At 39.8% G+C, this 19120-nt stretch overlaps 1 protein-coding gene across 2 annotated transcripts; it reads right to left on the bottom strand.

The window, feature by feature from the left end:
* Positions 1-408: 408 nt before the first annotated feature.
* On the bottom strand, positions 409-12397 carry maea (macrophage erythroblast attacher, E3 ubiquitin ligase). Of its 2 annotated transcripts, none has more exons than XM_058650610.1 (9): positions 12295-12397; positions 7866-8048; positions 6269-6472; positions 6052-6174; positions 5300-5376; positions 5060-5168; positions 3621-3754; positions 2381-2576; positions 409-2294 (listed from the first exon to the last, which is right to left on the bottom strand). In XM_058650610.1, the coding sequence occupies exons 1-9, from the start codon at positions 12361-12363 to the stop codon at positions 2199-2201; spliced, it is 1191 nt and encodes a 396-aa protein (XP_058506593.1). In that variant the 5' UTR covers positions 12364-12397; the 3' UTR covers positions 409-2198. The 2 variants fall into 2 exon arrangements, with proteins under 2 accessions (XP_058506593.1, XP_058506594.1); XM_058650611.1 differs by lacking the exon at positions 12295-12397 and adding an exon at positions 11380-11570.
* Between the last annotated feature and the right edge of the window lie 6723 nt (positions 12398-19120).

The following is a 19120-nucleotide window of genomic DNA, read 5'->3' as shown; positions in this document are numbered from 1 at the left end:
TTAGGAAAATATAGGTATAAAACCTTAATAATGAAGATCTGTTGACATAGAATTAAATGATAAATTATTTTTGTCCAACGAGTCAAACCAAGACCATTTGAGCACATTAGTCTGTGGAAACATAAGAAATTAAAGCGATTAGTTGATTGCAGGGTGCCAAAAAGCCTTAGTTTATACTTGTATGCCATGTGTACAAATAACAGTATAAAACATGTATGCAATACCAAACCAATGTCCACACAAAATGCAAACAAACTTCGATCAAGCAGATTCGGGTAGTTTCAGGTAAGACAAAACCCTTTGCATTTCCATGTTGACAAAGTGGACAGTTTACCTCATCCCACCTACCGGGGGGAGACGGTACAGCTGATTTTAGAGCCCACAGGGGCAAAGAAAGAAACACTGAAATCAAAGTTCACTGAAATCTTTATGAGGCATATTGCTCATGAGACAATCCCTCATCTATTCTAGCAACACAAAACACAACACTTTGTGTCTTTACAGATACACTTTCAAATCATTTATGGACACAAATTAAAAATATTTTCACTTTTTAATAAATGACAAAATGAAAAAAAATTCAAATAAAATACTGACCTTGTTCGTGTGAAGCATTAAACTACAGTTTTAGATAATTTTGTGTCTTGTTTTTCATAGACTTTTTTCCCCAACAATTTTTGAGTTGACAATTAAGTAAATTTTCATGTCCACATTCAAGATTTTCATTTTATCGTGTGCTGTCCCAAGTCCGTCCATCTAATACAGACAAGAAAAACTGGAAGTGTAATTTCTTCCTTCTTTGTCATGCCGTTGATGAAACAGTCCCGCTCTTTTTGCACAGGTTTCCATCTCTCTGGAAATCTCTGGTAAATTTCACAAATAAAGAAAATGTTGTGCAGGAAACTACAGTACGTTTCTGAGGAGCAAACGTTGTAGCGTATTGGTGCCACAAGTAACTCAAACATATGCAGAAAGGGAGGAAATCTCACCACAGTCACAGAAAAAGAATTGTGGAATTAATAAAAAATGGGTTGACTAGTAATGTTGAATTATCTGCGTAACGCGTCTTGAAAGACAGTCCATATTTTCTATTCACTAAAAAATGAACTCATAAAACTGATTCGAGTAGAAGTGAACATGGCAAAACACACAAAACGGAAGACAATTTGTTCATTAAAAACAAGCAAGAGATGGTTGCAGAGACTGAATGTTGAGAAATGTCACTACGGTAATAAATGCACCATAATTAACATTATCAAATTTGTAAAACTAACAGCTTTCCCCGGGAATCATAAGTTACACACAACTACCGGTTAACGTGAGGATACTGAAGGCTATGTGAGGTTTAACAGCCTAAAAAACATGTGTTCAGTTCACAAAGCAATCATTGTAAACGGTTGAATTGTGTTGTCGTTACTTGTCCCCCTCCCCCAAAAAACCCCACATTTACACATGAGAATGACCAAATCCTATCTAATATTTACATTTGAAAAAGAGCCTCCCGCAACTCAATCAGGCTCTGGTTTCACAGCCAAGGTGGGGGTGAAATACAAGAATGTCATTAGGCAGTTTAAGGGACACATTTATGGCCTCGACAATCCACCGACACACACATGGCTAGAAGACAAACGGCATGCATCACATAATAAGATGGTACTATGAGACCAGGCAGCCACGTCTGTCCAAAAAGGCCCAAATCTAAAGTGTTAATCTGCTAAATGTAATGAGTTAACACAGTCCTGCCACATTATTTAACAAAGGGGAGAAAAAAAAAGGCAAAGTAACCTCAACAAGATTTTATTTGCTGTAGTAAAATCCAACAACTACCTAGCCCTTTTTCAGCCCCTCGGTCCTTTTCTCTAGTCTCTAATCTTCAGAGTGAAGGCTTGAAAAAGGTAATGACAGTATTGGTAGTTTATGTGCTTGAATGAATCGGATCAAACAACTCCTAGCCACAGTGAAAGAAGTCAGAATGGAGTAGAGCCCAGTTTCTGTGTGATACAATTGAAAGGAGAGGGTGCGAAGGAGTTGATCGTTGATTTGGGAGACGGTGGAGTACTTTGGGTGTGTCTGGGTATGACTGAGTGTGTGTGTGTGTGTGGGGGGGGGGGGTCCACGAGTGCCTCTCTGAAAAGGCCAGGTGATGGGATGACCATAATCAATCATGTCGACACTCAGACGGGGGTTTATCCGGGTGATCACATGATGTAGACCTTCTCAGCCTGAGAGAAGTTGAAGACCTCTTTGGTTCTGGGACAGATAACTTTGTCGTCTTGGCGGATGGACAGAAGGGACTGGAAAATATAAGCAGAGAATGCACAGCTTCAGTTGTGAAATTTAAACAGTGCCTGTGCTGTAGTCAATTTCACAGTGCACTCACGTTGTAGCCGTAGACATATCCATTAGGAAGCATCATTGGAGGGTTGTTTTCATTCATGACCTCCCCAGAGATCTTACACACTAGTCTGGAGTTGGCACAGTGGGCCATGGGTAGGGGCTGTGCCAACTTGTTTAGAGATTTACTGCACACCGGGCAGTCGGGGTTCTTAGAGGTACCGTCCTCCTTGTAGCACTGACTGGAATGGACATGGAGGTTAAGGAACAAAACTTCTGTGTCACAGAAGACAATACGGAGCAAAGACAAACAATTGGGAAGAACGTTATAATGATAAAACTAATAGACCTTTAATAATCCAAACTATGCTTATCCAAAAAAAAAAAAAGGTTTAATTGCAGATTAATATAACTCTTTCAGGCAGAATTTAGCTGCTCGAGTCATCAACAAAAAACCCCCTCATTTCATCACGACCCCAGTCCTACAGCAGCTGCACTGGCTCCCGGTCAATTTCAGAATAGAATTCACACTCAAGGACATCCATGACATCGCTCATCCAAATGTGTCTGATCTCCTCCACACTGTCACCTCCTCCCGCAGCACCACTGAGTTCTCTGGAATTCACTCCCACCCGACGTCGACTCTCTCCCTTCTATTTAAACTGAAACTGAAAAACGTGTCAGTTAAAATCAGCAAACTCTCTGTAATTACACTGTTCCTTTTTTTTTATCTTTTCTGTTTTGTGAATTTTTGTCATTTACTATAAAGTGTCCCTGGGTGCTTTAAGGCACTTATAAATAACAAGGACGACTGTTCACACCTCACATTAAAATAGGCCTCGTCTCCTGTGACTGATGTTAAGTCAGTTCACAAGAACAAAATGATGTTTTGAACGAGTCTCACTATACAGAAGGTTTTTTTTTAATCGACCAGTGTTAATACAATGGTGGTGGCAACAAATAAATGGTCAGAGGATGTTTCTCTTTCTGCTCATGCAGCACAGGAATGTGATCGGATCTGAAGATGCATCCAGGACACATTTAACAGGATTAGACCTAGACTGAGTGTTGTCCACGTGTGATGAGATCACTCAGGACAAAAGTATAAACCTGAATAACACCAGTGGTCCAAAGCCAGACAACCAACGTGTATTCAACAACCGTCATGGAGCGTCAGCCGACACGGTTTAGCCTACACTGATGAGACTTCCTGACACAGGTTCGTATTACTGCGTCAGTCTGAATGGGTTACGGATGAATATTGAAAGCAGAGTAAGGCAGGATACGGTGTCTTGATGGCGGACAGACCGGCCTGTAGGGTTATAGTGAAGACAGAGTTGTTTCCAAGCTGATGCAGTCTGTAGTTGTCATACCGGAACTGCTGGATTAGCATCTTCCAACGGGCTGGGTCCAAAAGATCCTGATGGAACGGTCAAAAAAGGAAAGACTTTTAAGTCACTGCAGAATGTGCGGATCAATACACATGACTGCTGATTTGAGCAAACTGTGATTAACTCATCAAAAACACAGACAATGTGGTGATAATTCTTTGTGTAGAAGGTAAATGTTGTTTTTAAATTACATTATAGCTAAATGCCTTCTATTCTATTCAGCTGTGTTGACATTAAAGGAGTTTAATCTCCTTGAAAATGTTAAAGAAAATTACGTCATGCTGGAAAATCTACTTTGTGCTAAATGTTTAAAATTAAATTTAATTATGTAGACGCCATAGTAAAACCATGTTTCTCATAAGACATCAGCCTGCCACTGAAGATTAAAAACAATAACACTGCTTTTGAAAACTGCTGCCCAAGCATAATTGTGAAGAGGCACAAGAAGCAACTTTTTTTATTTTACATGGACAAAGGGGGCCATCTAGTGGCTGCTCTGCTGCTATTGCACCTTTTCTGCCTGGTCTCTAAAGTTTAAATGAAACAGTCTGGGCATTCATCTAAACTTAATGTCATATTAATCAATTATTAATGTGGTTTTAAGACATTTATGAACCACAATTTGAAGAGTCATGTTGTTCATCATGTACAAACAAAGCTGTTGACAGCACATAATTTGTCTCCACTGGGGAAAAACATTTAGGCAGACTGTTTTTTCCCCTTCTGCATGAGACTGCTTGCAGAACACTAATCATGGCTTTATTCCAAGGTTTCTACACCAAATGAAAGGACTTTCCAAAGACTTTTCAGGACCAATTCCCTCAAATTCAAGGATCAAATGTGCTGCTTAAGATAGGAGGGCAACTTGTAAGAGCCACTCCAACCATGGCGTCCACTTTCATTGATTTATTGATTAAGTGATTGTCTTTGGGATCTTGGTCAAAATCAGCTGTTTTTATTTTCTTTGGTGGTAGAGAGATCTTGCAATTTGGAATCACGTGACTTGCTTAACGTTAACAAGGGAGACATTTACCTAAATATCAACTTAACTTCTTTCGTGCACCAAATTCAAGCGCTCTTAATGACCCATGTCTATTTATTTGATTTTCAAAACCAAAAAGGCAACAGTGCCTGCCACACCTCCACCATGTGCCTCTGCTCAGAAATAATACAGATAACTAGAGGTATTAATAATAGAGGTATTTCATTAATTTCATGTCATGTGTGAATAGTAGTAGCCACAAGTATAATTCAATGTTCCTTCATGGTTCATGTGCAGAAGTGGGTCAGACCAAATTAAGTCTTTTGAATAATTTAAAGAGCATAGTTGTTACCTTGTAAGGAGAGATGTGTGTATCTGATGGGAAGGCCAGCATCCCCATCACCTGCCGAACCTCATCCAACTGTCCGCCTTCTGCTTGGCTGAAATGTTTCCTTGCATGTCTGAAACAGGCACAAAAATAGTGGCTTCAGTTTTGTGCCTGTTTTAGTACGATTACGTAACAGGAACCGTTTGTTGGTATAAGAATTTAAGGTGGAAGAGTCCATAAGTGTGGTGTTTCAATGTCCAGCACCTGACTGCATCCATGCGTTTGTTTTGCCTGATGAGCTCGATGAACTCCTGGATTCTTAGACTGAACTCAAGACAACTCTGTTGAAAAAAAGAGACAAAAGAATGTAATTGAGTTTCCACCATTTTACTACTTTTCTGTTTTGGCTGTTATTAACCCTGGACATGAAGGAGCAACACGGAGGAAAACCCTTTATCTCAATATCCCTTTTACTGTATCGGCACGGTTAAGTTGCGGTTCCACTAGCGATAGTACCTTAGTACTTTTTTAGTACCTTCTCTGGCGAGGTTCCAAGTGAGTTGAGGCAATACTATGCGTGACATCGCCAGACTGCCGGCCACTGATTGGTCTGTCACAGGAAGAGACGTCCGACACAAGAATCGAGACGAAAAATGCCGAACTGTAGATCTGTTACTGTTTAAGTTACAAGTTACTTAATAATCCTAAAAACGTGGGTTAATCTCCAACAACTACCAGGGAAATTTACCTGATCACTTTTCATTGCGACATGAAAACTGTATTAGGATTTTCACAAATGCTGGGACAAGTAAAGAAAAAAGATGAAAAGGCAGGTATGTGCCCAACAGTGATGATTCCTACATCTTTGTAGGGATGTCATAATATCAGCTCCATGATACATCCTTGCTATTTCACTGTCAAGATTAATAAAAAATGAACCCTGGGTAGAGGTAGGAAGTTTAGTTAACAAAATATTCTTGAGGCAAAATTTGACCCCTGGAATGTAATCACTGTACCTTCATCTTGCGGAGGCGAGACTTGTTGTCATGGCACCAGGCTAAGCAGGTGGCTGTCTCCTGCCTCTCCAGAGACTCCTCCACCTCCTTGGCTGTGAGGAACATCTCTATGTTCACCAGATCCTTAAAAAGAAAGGCGAGTAAATGAGAGAGTATTAGAGAATCTGAAGCTAAAAAGTCATTTTAAACAGATATCAATATTGACACAGACAGTTACCTCTATACCACTCTGTCTGGCCAGTTTAACAGCTGTGTTGTAGTAGCCGCAACGCAGCAGATGCTCCACCATCATGCGGTCCATGCGCTTCTTCTTCCACAGATTGACCGAGGCCGGCTGGTCGCTGCTGTGCTCCTTCAAGTGCTCGATGCGACGTTTACACAGCTTGGCACTCTCGTCCTCGGCTTGGATGGACTCTGCAGCCTACACACACACATACAAACAATATCAATAATGAGATATATACAAAAGAGGTGAATATGGAGCAAGGAGGCTCAATTTTATATTAAACCACATTCAATATCCTGACTGTACTTCGACACATTGCTGAATTTCCAAGTTCCTTTTTGAGACTTGCATGTGCAGAGAAAATGAACAAATAAGAAAATCACACTGTTCTCATCACAGGTGATAAATCTGCCCTTGAACTAAGGGAAATGTCCAGACTGAGATATACCCAAGTCTAGAGTCCAAGACTACAAGGCCCACAGCGAATTTGCAGTTCAATAGTTGGGTGTCACAACTATAAAAAACTAATTTATAAAACTGCTTTACTTCAACAATAATTTGTAGTCTCAAAGCAGTCAGGAAAGAGTGGTTAATAATGTCGTTACAACGGAGTGAATGACTGCATTCCTGTGTGCACTGTTCCATGCACACTGCCTTATAAGGATTCAATTATACAGGCCCTCTGTTCTCTGGTCCAATTCATCTTAAGGCAATGTACTAAAAAACATTTGTGACTTTATGACTACTCTCCACAACAAAGTGCAGTATGTTTAGTGTATAACAACATTCTGGGACAGGTGGAGGGGGTGGGGGAATACCCACAGCATTGTTTCAATTGGCCGTTTTCTCTCCTTTTACAAACCAGCCAGGTGGCATTCCTCCACCTCGGACACCAACAACCCATCACATACACCATTGTGGAGGAACCACTGCCACAGTAATGTGCTGCTGTCAACAGGGCTGAGTTATGTGGCTTTTAAATGTTGGCTACAGCTGGAGGGAGACCCATGTTTATTAGTAGGATACTATTGGTATAGTACACAGGTACTGGGACCAAAACTAGTGCTGGTTTAACGAGCCCAGTGCACACCGACAATAATGGATTAGAAAACTGTCCATGTTTTCATTGTAACTTTAAAACACAAGACCTAATAAGCTGGTAACAGCAAATTGCTGGTGATCTAAAGTCAACATTCAGTGAGATGTAGCCGTCTCTGATTATTCTGGTAGTCACTATTCGGACCTTGTATTAACATCCATCCTCAGTGATCAGATTATGGAAATTGCAGGTCTGAAGGGTCCTCAGATCCAATAGAAGTTGTAAGTGCATAAGACTGTTTGAAGTAGAAGCTTGTGTGAAAACTCACGCAGTTATCAAAAATGTGTGAAACCCATGTTTTGGGAAAAGGACAGCCAAGTTCCAAGTTTCCAAATGTAGTAAGACCTTAGCCAAACTGGAGGGCTTACAATTAAACCCTATTTCACCCTATAACACCTTTTTAATAAGCAATGAATGTTGTACCTGAATATCATCCCTTTGTACTTCTTTTATGTTCTTTTTACTTATTGTAACATCTGCACCTCTCACCTTCCTCTTCAGGGCACTGAGTTTCTCCACCACTCCATCCAGCAGTGACACGACAGAGTCGACCACCGGGAAGTTGCTCAGGGTCTTCTCCAGCTCCGCGACCACCATTGTCACGTGACTCGTCTCCCGGTCGATGTTCTTTTGAGCTGCTCTGAATCGCTTGTTCAGAGTCTCGTAGGGGACCTGTGAAAACAAGGCCAGAAGCATTCAGCATGAAAATTACCTGTGGCTGATTCAGGCGTTTAGATATAGATTAAGATGACTTTGTTTAGATAGGCGAGGTACAAAAAAGACCTTTTATTCCTTCAAGCTAAAACAAAATCAATTCCAGGCCTACATCTTCACTCTTGAAGATATAAATTAATGACCTGGGTGACTGAGAACCTTCACAGACAACATCCCTATTCTGCCATAGTTAAGCGCTTTACTTTATACAAAAATTGTATTATTAACCTGTAATAGCTAAGGTGGTGGTTTATAATATAAATAAATGATCTGGTACGGGCTGAAACAATTAATCAATTCCTATATTAACAATTTTGATAATCGATTAATGGGTTTGAGTGTTTTCTCAGCTTCTTAAATGTGAATATTTTCTGGATTCTTTGCTCCATACAACAAAGAATTTATTAAAACGGAATAATGTTGGTTTGTGGACAAAAGACGTTTTGAGAACATCATATTTCCAGGTTTTTCAACAATTTCTGACATTTTCTGGGCCAAACGATTACCTGATTAATTGAAAAAATAATCGACAGATTTATTGATTATGAAAATAACCATTCAAGTCTTAATTCTGTCTGAACAAGACTAAAAAGAAGATGAAGAAATATATATAAAATACGCTCTGCCCTCCACAGACATGAGGCTAGAGTAGTTGCATTTAAGAATACAGTACGTGTAACCGGCTGTGGTTTGTAAAGTATCATAAAAAAACATGTTTAAATGACTGAATGAAACAGAATGTAGAGAAAATTATTCATAATCAAACAATATAAAATAGTGTTTTTCCTCTCTGTGTTACAACAAAATGATTTTGTAGATAACAGTGTCATGTAATTGAGGACGAAAGAGGAGAACTTTGATTCACCGTGATTTGTTTCTCCAGAGCCAGTTCATTTCACAGCTCACTGAGATTTGAGAGAAAAATTATGGGTCGTCTATGACGCATGATGAATGTTTTTGCTCAGCTAGAATTCAATTGTGTGTGTTTGTGCAGAAGATTGTGACCCTGTGATTCAGACATTTAATTGTACCTCAAACCGTGACAGAGTGTGCACTACTAAATATTCATTCGTGTTGTGCTGGCAGAAACTGCAGGCTTATTTCACACAGGAATGTGCATAGCAGCTGTATGAGAGGGAAAGGATGGAGTCTAAATACACACTAAAGAACAACTCCCCACAAAATGTCAATGTTTTCCGTCTGATGCAATCCCCTGTAAAGTGTGCATTGACTTGAAAGCTTTAAATACTGTTAAATAACTCCAATACTGGTGTGACAATGAAAACCTTGACTATCAAAGAAGCACAGAGGTCCAGGAAATTCTGTGTGACATCAATTACATCACCACCAAGTTCAAACTAACTATTTTTTTCCCCTCAATCATTAATCAATACAAAAATGTATTTAAGCCATAAACATATTTAGAGGCAGCTGTTACAGACTGACACTGTAAGTGGTTGTCTTTCAGGATTTGTAGTAAGCCCCCTTTTAACAGCAACATTGCACACTGATGAAAGTCATGACATTGCCTGAGTGATTATAGTCTGAAGGACACGATATCTTAAATGTTCGGCATTTAAATGACTACAGAATATAGTCAGATAGTCAGATAAACAACTTAAAAAAACATCCCTTGCTTCAGATGATCTGTGTAGATTATGTGATCAGACTAATACAATCCATCACATATTCTGTTTGCTGAATATTATACATTACATTCAGGCAGATGTTACAAACCACCTCAAGCTCTCATTCATTCCAACATCTATGACAATATTCAATCAGAATATAGTTTGATTTTAAAAGAATCTCAATAAGCCGTAAGTCATTTTAGTCTGGAACTTTACTCTTGCACATTTTGGGTAAATGCAATTATGTTACACCTTTACTTGTCTTTAGTCTGTGTTATTTATTCTGCATATTGTCTTTTGTATGCCGTCGTTTGCTGGCTCTGTTGTGCTGTGTATTGCTTTGCAGCTGTGAAAGCACGCCAGTCCAAGAAAAATGTCCCGGTGTAGACAGCATATTTATCTTGAATCGGCTACAATGTTATGTTGAATGAGAACGTGTAAATATTTGGGTTATCATTTCCCTAGATCAGTGGGACCACCTGACAAAAGTACCACCTGACAAAACATTGAGTGCTCAAAGGAACGCCCGTATCGCCAACGTTAAAATCCAGTGACGTAAATAGGCCGAGGAAATGGGACTTTTCACAGGAGGCAGATTTATTCTTAATAAGATAATTTGCTCTCTCATCATCATCATCTTCGTCCTCCTCTTCCTCACATATGCTTCAGACACTCGTACAGTGAAATCCATTTAAGATGGAGCGAGAGATGAGGTGTTTCTTAATATATTATTACATTTCGTTTATTTTTTGTTATTAATTTAATTTTCATTGCGCTCTTGTACAAGTACCACAGTTTGAGAACCATGGCCCTAGAGAATGGTTGCTGTAAACCTTACTCTGATCTGCCTGAGAAAAATTTAATAGACATGCGTGATATTGGACTTGTTGCAGATATACCGATATATAAGGAGTGCTTGGGCCGATAACCGATACTGACCCTGCACCCCTTTAGTGTTACTGTTGAAGTCATATTGGCAGATATTGGTGTTTTTGCCGATCTACCCTATATCCGATAATACATTTTAGAGCCAATATTTGCAGATACCGATGTCGTGCATACCTAAAAAATACATCAATGCAACTGCAAATTCTAAACATCACATTATTGGCCTACTCTGCACATGTGGCGTGCTGTATAAAGACTGTATTATGATTTTTAAATGATTGGTTATGGTTCAGTAATGAGGGCATTAGCATTCAATTAAAGCATCAAACGGATCTTGTTATCGGTAGATACTCAAGGTTGAGATATCATACAGAAAAGGTGGTATTAAGCTATTACTTTGCATTGGCATCTTCAAGGACATAATATCCAACACATACTGTAATGTGTCACTCCTACAGATTAACAGCTTCATCCGTGTGAGACAACATTGATTGTGACGTCATAATTCTACTCAATACAGCTTCAAATGTAATCACCACTGCTCCTCCTGTAGACTCCCATTTGATGCCAATTATAACCATCACTCCTGTCTTAAAATGGTGCCCTTCCTGTACCACCATCCATCCATCCTTACTGCAGCATCCAAGCAAAAACAGAGCTGTGATGTCTAAACATGTACCACAGAGAACACTCAACGTCACGATATATTAAATCAGGGCAACATCAGACATACCACACACCATTAGTTACTACACAAACGCTATCAATACCTTGGTGCTCACAGCCGTGCCTTATATAAAGTCGACGTTGTCTTGTCTCCCCGAGATGGGGTGAGGGCAGGAGGAAAAGCCGGGTTTTGCTTCAGCTCGTCTTTTAGAGGTAGTGTCGCAGTAACGTTGTGTGGAATGGAGGAACAGTAGGTGTGTGCGGCGGCGGCAGCAGCAGGCTGTGATGTCTCTCGCTGGCCATTTTGAAGTGCACACAGGCAGCAGCAGCGGTCTGATGACACTGCGCTAACTGCCCCCTTCGCAGGGCTTTCGAGGCTTCCCAACCCCCCCACCGACACATCTACCAGGCAGCTGCAACCTACATGCTCGCTCTCGAGTGTGGCACAGCCTGGTTGTCTTACACCACAGTAGAAGATATAGAAAATATGGGTTTGCCAACAGCAACAAACCTAATGAGTTCAACCGTCAGCCAGTCGAGTGTCCAGCTCAGTTTGAACAAGAATCACCACTTACTTCGTTAAAGTGTCCCCACCGTTAAACACCAAGCTGACGCCATTAACTGACAGCTCATGTATCTACAGTGAAGGGAGCTCCTCGTCAAAAACAATACGCTTCTACTTGGGGGTAGCTTATCTGCGGCCCTCCACCCCATGGCACGACGATTATATCATTCAAAAAGCAGCCGATGAACACAGCTAAACAGCCACCACGCATATGTACGTATTAAAAGGCTAACTAATTACTGTCGCCTGTCAAACACATATGCGGTTAAAGGGCGCTGCTAACTGGCTAAGCGAGTCCAGCAAACACTAGCCTCCCTGTCAAGTTCGCTGCCCTCGGCCTCGAATGGACAACAAATCCCCCACTTTTCCCAGCAAACACCTCACGATGTGTGTATTTCAGCGGCACATACGTCGTTAACGTGTAAAAACGACGCGAGCTCCAGTCACGGTTTACCTTCAGAGTGGGATATTCCTGGACTTTGAGAGCCATGGACAGTTGAGATGCTGTCTCCTGCACCGCCATCTTGGTTTTGTGGTTTTCTTGTGGTTGTTTGTGTTTTTTTTTCCATCAACTCAGAGCGGCCTTAGCGCTCACTACTGCCACCTGGTGGGACGGTGTCAGCAATGCATGTTTGTGAGGGATAAAAGGCCCTGTTTCTGTAGATTTTACGATGATTTAGTACTTTTGTACGGAGATCAGCCTTGTATAAAGTAGTAGAATAGTAGTATTAGTAGTAGTAATAGAAGTATCTCACCAGAAAATGACTTTGGTAGAAGTTGAAGTCACTTTTTAGAATATTACTTAAAAGTAAGTCTTAAAGTATATGTACTTAAGTTTTAGAAGTAAAAGTATTAAAAAAAAGTGAGTAAGGAAATATGGTGTAAAGGGGTTGTGGTCAAAATAATAATAATCATCAAATCTGCATAAAATAATCAAATCAAATATCAGTCACTTTATGAAAAGTGACTGATTAAGCAAGAATATATACAACAATGACAAAAATATTAGTTAGTTGCAGTCCAAAAAATAAAATGTATTTTGTTTGTTATCATTTAATAAAAAAGAAATATTTATTTATCTTATTATCTTATTATTTGAAAAAAAAAACCAATCCAAATTAAAAGTGAAGACAAGTAAAAGGAATTTGACCTGGAATGGCTTTAGAGATGAACATATACCAGCACAACACATTGATGAGTGAGAGAACCACAATATTGTAAAAAATCAAAAACTACTAGAACCTTCTCTAGTGTCCAGGCCGTGCTGATTGACTGGCACAGATTGGTACATTAACTGCTGCATGGCCCACACTCTCCCAGACACCCACAGCCTTGGGAACAAAAGTGGATAAGTAGACACAGAGAGAGAGAGAAAGATGATGCAAAGCAGGTCTGTGATTTATTTTTGGCTACAGTACTTCCTGTGTGTGTGTGTGTGTGTGAGAATATATGTTTATGTTCTATGTGCCAAGCCAAATAAGAGGGAAATGAAAGTGTGTTCAAAATGTGACTATAAAAATTCATTCATGTGAATATGTTGATTTTTGTTCCCAAGTGTTATTTATTAATGGAGAAGTTGGCAGAGAAACGAGTAAACTGTGCCTCTTAAAAGATGGATTTCACCCACAGTGATTGTTGGATGTTCAACACTCCAGTTCTTTAATTCTTCAATAGTGATTTGATCCAAAATCCGAGATCAGAAAGTTCTTTATAAAACTTTAAAATGACGATAACTCCACATAAACACAGGTGGCCAGCACACTATCCTTTTTAGTATGAATCATCAGTTAAAATAGTGTAGATTTAAAGCTGCAGTGTGTAACTTGTTGTTGTATTGTTGTATTATTCTGCCTCTGTTTATTTTTCCTAAACAGAAACAATGTAAGATTATTTCATACGCTGTCTTTTACAGCGACAGCACTGGTACAGTATGTGAACACTGAGAGTGAGTAACGTCTCACAAATACCTGACATTTTATCAACTGAACTCGAGAAGATAATTAGCAACACTGACGTAATGGGGAAATAGTATAATTATCTTCAAGTTAAAAAAATAAATAAATACATACAGTACTTGATCCACAAAAAGAAAAAATCATAAAATGTTTTTATTGTGATTCTTTTTTCATTGTTTTAAAATGTATTTTCTCTCCAAAATCATTCTAAAGACTTGACGGATGCAAGCAGTTGTCAATTGACCTCAAAAAAGTATTGCAAGATTTCTATTGTCACTGTAATCTGCAATCCAGAGTTTTGAAAAGACAATGTAAATGTAGCAGTTCATTCTGTTGTACATGTCATAAACCACTGTTCCATTCAATGCGGATAAATGTCACACTGACATGCATTGTGCATTGCTTTAAAAAAATATGACTTGTGTGAATTATTTTACAAAGAAATGTATCATTCAGTTATTTTTGCTTAGAGAGAAAGAAGAAAATTCAAATGATCGATATTATTGAATACACTCAGGTATGTAGGTATGTCAGCATGTATTTCTACCCTTACGATGTTTTAATGTTTGTCTCTTGAGACGGAGGTTTGTTATAGCATGACTTTCTCATCGTGAGCGCATCATTTAAACTGTTAACATTTTGTTTTGTGATTTTTTTTTTCCAATCTTCTGCCTTGAATCTGCACCATTTCTTAACCCCTCCCCCTCCGACATCTGTCACCCACTTCTTCCATTTACTCTTTCTCTATTATCACTTTCTTCTATCATTATTATTATTATTATCACTCCTTTCCACCCACCAGCTCCTCCTTGTCATCCCTCCTGCTGCTCCTACCTCCTTCCTCTCTTCTCTTGCAGCCTCCCCTCCCTCCTCTGCTACACGTGGGTTAGATCCTCCATGCCTGCAGTACACGCCTCCTACTACGGTAGATTGTTATTCTCTCCGGTGTCTTATGTAGCAGCGCTGTCACTATCCATATATCCAGACTGATGTCTGTTTATGTGCCTGCGCCGGCACGTTTGCAGCATGTGTCGCTGCCGGCATTGCAGCTATAGTGTGCGTTATATTATTGTGTGCGCATGCTTTGCTGCATTATTCTGCAACTTGCTCCACTGGCGTGGTTGTATGTGTGTTTCTCTGTTTACAAGCTTGTATCGTTGTGCGTGTGGAGGCATCTATCTTTGTAATTGTGTGTACAAGTGTGTGTGATAGCTCTGGTCGAGCTGGCTGTCAGTCTTGATAAGGCCAGCAGTTGGGAGGCCTTTCGACTGGGGCTGCTACTCGCCTGGCTTCCGCATGGTGGATCTGCCGGGAAGGAGCTGAACCATTAGACACGCTGCAGTGACTACAGAGAGAAGAGGAGGGGATGAGAGGAGGAGGAGGAGGGTGGAGATGTGTAGTGTGAAAAGCCTGAGATGGAAAAAGAGAGTGAAAGAGAAGTGGGAGTGGTGGGGGGGGGAGAGTGGGAGGTAAAAGAAGAGAGACAGAGAAGAAGAGAGGAGACAGTGGAGGTGTATGAGGACGATGGATGGGAAGGGAGAGCGAAAGGAGACAGGGTGAGAAGAGGAGAGGACATTGTAGATGGGGTGAAACTGAAAAAAACATGGGTGTGTAGTGATAGTGAGAGGTGTGACTGTGACTCTACACCACGCTGGTTTCTACACACATGAAAGACAGTGAACACAACAAAGTAAACACACTACAGGGCAGTATATTTTCCCCTTTTAACTCTTTCTTCCCCAGTTTCCCTCATGAGCACCAGTAAATATTCTATCAATCACTTCACCCTCCTGTGGTGCAATGGATTTCTTCTCTTTCATCCATCCACTCTTTATTATCTCCTCCTTTCTCTGTCCTTTTTCTAAGAAGCACCAACTTTGTTCCCTCAATTTGTGTCCTGCATACAAAAAGTGGGAGTTTATGTTGCCATCCGCCTTGTCGACAAGATAAATGTGTGTCTGCGTAGCTTCTCACTTTGTTGACAGCGGGGTTGTCAGTTTGAATTTGTCTGTTACACCTGTTACAACTGTCTCTGTGATGTGTGGCAATACCTTTCATGTCGGGAGGCGCTGGTGAGAAATGTCACGGAGATATTAGCAAATGAATCAGCTTAGAGAAGGAATTGGCATAATTTGTCGAGTTTAATATATCATGGTTATTAGAGCATGACATTAGGCACCGCAAATGGTTCTTCAATTTGCAAATGGCTGACATTCTCTGCAACACAAGGCCTCGGAATGCAGGTGTAAACTGTAGAAGTAGCAGCTGGGATTTGAGATTTATGCTCATATTGTTGGCGTATGGGCCATTTCTGACCATGGTTATAATAGCTTTGAATCTTTCATGAGTTTTATTTTTCAAATTCAGTTTTCAATTCGTTTTTAGAGCATCTTCGCTCTTTTATTAGTTATTATTTTTTGTAAATGCTTTTTTTTTTAGAAAAAAAAATCTCGTAAGAACAGACGCTGAAAAAAATCTCTCATAAGAACAGACCAGGACAAAAAAAAAGAACAGACCCCGAAAAAAATCTCCATGGTTCTCAAACTGTGGTACGTGTACCACCAGTGTTACGTGAGCTTCCTCTGATGGTACTTGGAGGAAACTCAGAAATACTGTGGAATGGAGCTCCGGTATAGCTGACGCACACAAACTAGGTGACACCTCAGGAAAGAACGTGGCTCATAACATTGGTTTATAGCGGAGACAGCACATAAATCAGTGGGTGTGACAGTCATGTGACATCCAAAGCTCTATAAGCTGTTTACAACTAACATAATGACTCCTTCGTCGGTTGTCGGAGTGAATTAAGAAGGCGGAGCTTTGCCAAAGCTCAATCCACATAGCAGAGCTCGTCAGCATCAGATGGTAAAGTTTGAAAATCAGGGAAGTGATAAAAAGAGTGACAGCTGCCCTTATCAAACCTGAGCTTGTTCCTGTTTCACCCTACAAAAAAACAAAACAGGGAACTTTGTTCTTCTTTTGTTAGGTGGGAGGAATGCTTAACACCACTCTTTGTGTCTCATATTGACATCACAGCTGAGTGCGCGGTATATCTGCTGACACCAAAATCACTCCTGTACACTCATTTACCCTTTCCTTTTCACTCCAAGTAATTAACTAAGCTGTTTGTCTTGATACGTTATTTTCCGATAATAAATAGCCTCCGAGGTAACTCTGTCAAGCGAGGCCGCTGCATCTTTTTATTTAAACCTACAGTGCATTCTTTGAAAGGGAAAAGATTGTCTGTTACATTGAAACCATTGCCAAATTAGTTCAGAAGTTAGACACTGGAGATTTTAGCTTAAAATACTGTACAGTGTGACTGACAGTCTGGTATTGTTCACAGGTGACGCTGCTGAACCTACGGTTGTCCACATTGCTCCAGTGAAATCACAATTCCGGAGACTTTTCAATGGAAATTCAGATTGTTATGGGTCATGTTGTTACCAGTTGCCACTTGGTGGAGAGTGGTGGTGGTGGTGTTATTTGCCTGCAGCAACCTATCTACAGGTGGGCAGTCACAGGTACATCCTGGACAGATCGCCAGTCCAAACAACCATCCACTCTCACATCTACGTCAGTTTAGAGCAGCGGTGTCAAATTAATTTTAGTTCAGGGGCCACATGTAGTGCAATTTTATCTCAAGTGGGCCAGACCAGTTAAATAATAACATAATAACCTGTAAACAACAAGAACTCCAAATGTTTCCTTTTGTTTAACATTTAATGGAGTATCTTTCCTAAATTTCCTGAGAAAAATAAGTGCAATTTCAACAATATTATGCCTTTAAGTTTACTATTTTTATTTTTATATTTAAAACCTACAGATCACAGTGGATCTACAAAGACCCAAAACCTTTAGTCACTGGTATCTGGAACAGCAAATTATAGTATATAATTAATTCTAATTCACAAATTCATTCTGTGGGCTGGTTCTGGCTCACAGGCCGTATGTTTGACACCCCTGATTTAGAGGGTCCAATTTGCCCAATCCCCAAATGTCCCCTGCATGTCTTTGGACATGCTGACAACTCAGAATAAAACACACACACACACACAGGGTGAAACATGCAAACTCCATGCGGAAACAGTGTGGTCCTTGCACACATCATTTTAAAGCTAAATTGTTTCCATTTTCCTGTTTAGAATAAAGTCAGCGGTTATAAATGAGTCCATCACCAGCACTGAAAACAACAGACACCCAACAGTTACCCTCACCCCTCTGCGTCTTTTTGGACTTGAACATATTGACCACTGGCTGTGTGTGACATTTACCAACACAGGGAGGACGTGATGTAACCAGCGCTGCTGTTAACTGGGTTAGGCCCTGGCAGTTAGAGGGACATGTGAGGCCACTGATATCACTGTGGTTAAAGTGACCAAGTGTAGATGAGAGTGACAGGAGCGCAGAAAGTGTTTTGGTGTTCATGACAAATAAGCTGAGGAATTATAAGCCACATTTACTGTATGCACATTACAAAAATTCTGAACTCTGAAACTCAACAGTTTCACTCTTTTTATGTATTGACACAGTGTCGGAGTACATTTGAGCAAAAATAGCCTCGAATGTGCCCTTGTTAAAAATAATCACGTCAGGTGCTGTATACCATCTTGTATGTAGGTTTTTTCTATTTGTTGTATAAGTTTAAAAAGTTAAAATAAAATATATAAAAAAATAAATAATCACAATTATATTCATCCCATTAAATTGACTTGTAACAGACTATTAGTGTTACAGCTTCAAAAAAAAAAAGCTGTGAACAATCTGTGTCCTCTTCACTGGCAAGTATTTTATTAAATGTCAAGAATTCTACATGACTGACAGTTTTGTATAATGAAACTAAAACTATGATTAAAGGATTATTTAGCGTGTTTTTTAAAAGGTCTAATAATCACAAAGCTCTCCCCAGAGTTACAGTGAATTTGTTTGATTATGTGTGCATTTTTTAGGTCTTTAAAGATCATCAGGAATTGAAATAAAACATTTGCAAATAAAGGCTTTAAAAGAAAGCTGAAACTAAAAACGGTATAACTGCAAATATTTTAGCATGGATCAAAGTCATATGACACAAAAATGACACAGTGTATTCTATAGAAACCTATGTCATTATTTGTATTATTTGTTCAAAGCAAAACATTTGCAATTGTGTAACATAACTTTTTTTAAGAACAAGTTTTTCTTCTCTTGCTACAACTGTGTCATTGCATAACTTTTTTTTTGGCCCCCTCCTTCTTGTCTTTCAGCGAACAAAAGATGAATTTTGGCCGGTGTTGGCTCCTCCCTGTTCCTTCACACATACACACACACACACATGCACACATGCAC

Source organism: Solea solea, chromosome 14 (genome assembly GCF_958295425.1).
Source record: "Solea solea chromosome 14, fSolSol10.1, whole genome shotgun sequence".
NCBI lineage: Eukaryota > Metazoa > Chordata > Actinopteri > Pleuronectiformes > Soleidae > Solea > Solea solea.
The sequence above is the reverse complement of the archived record's forward strand: the minus strand, read 5'-3'. Positions and strand labels throughout refer to the sequence as shown.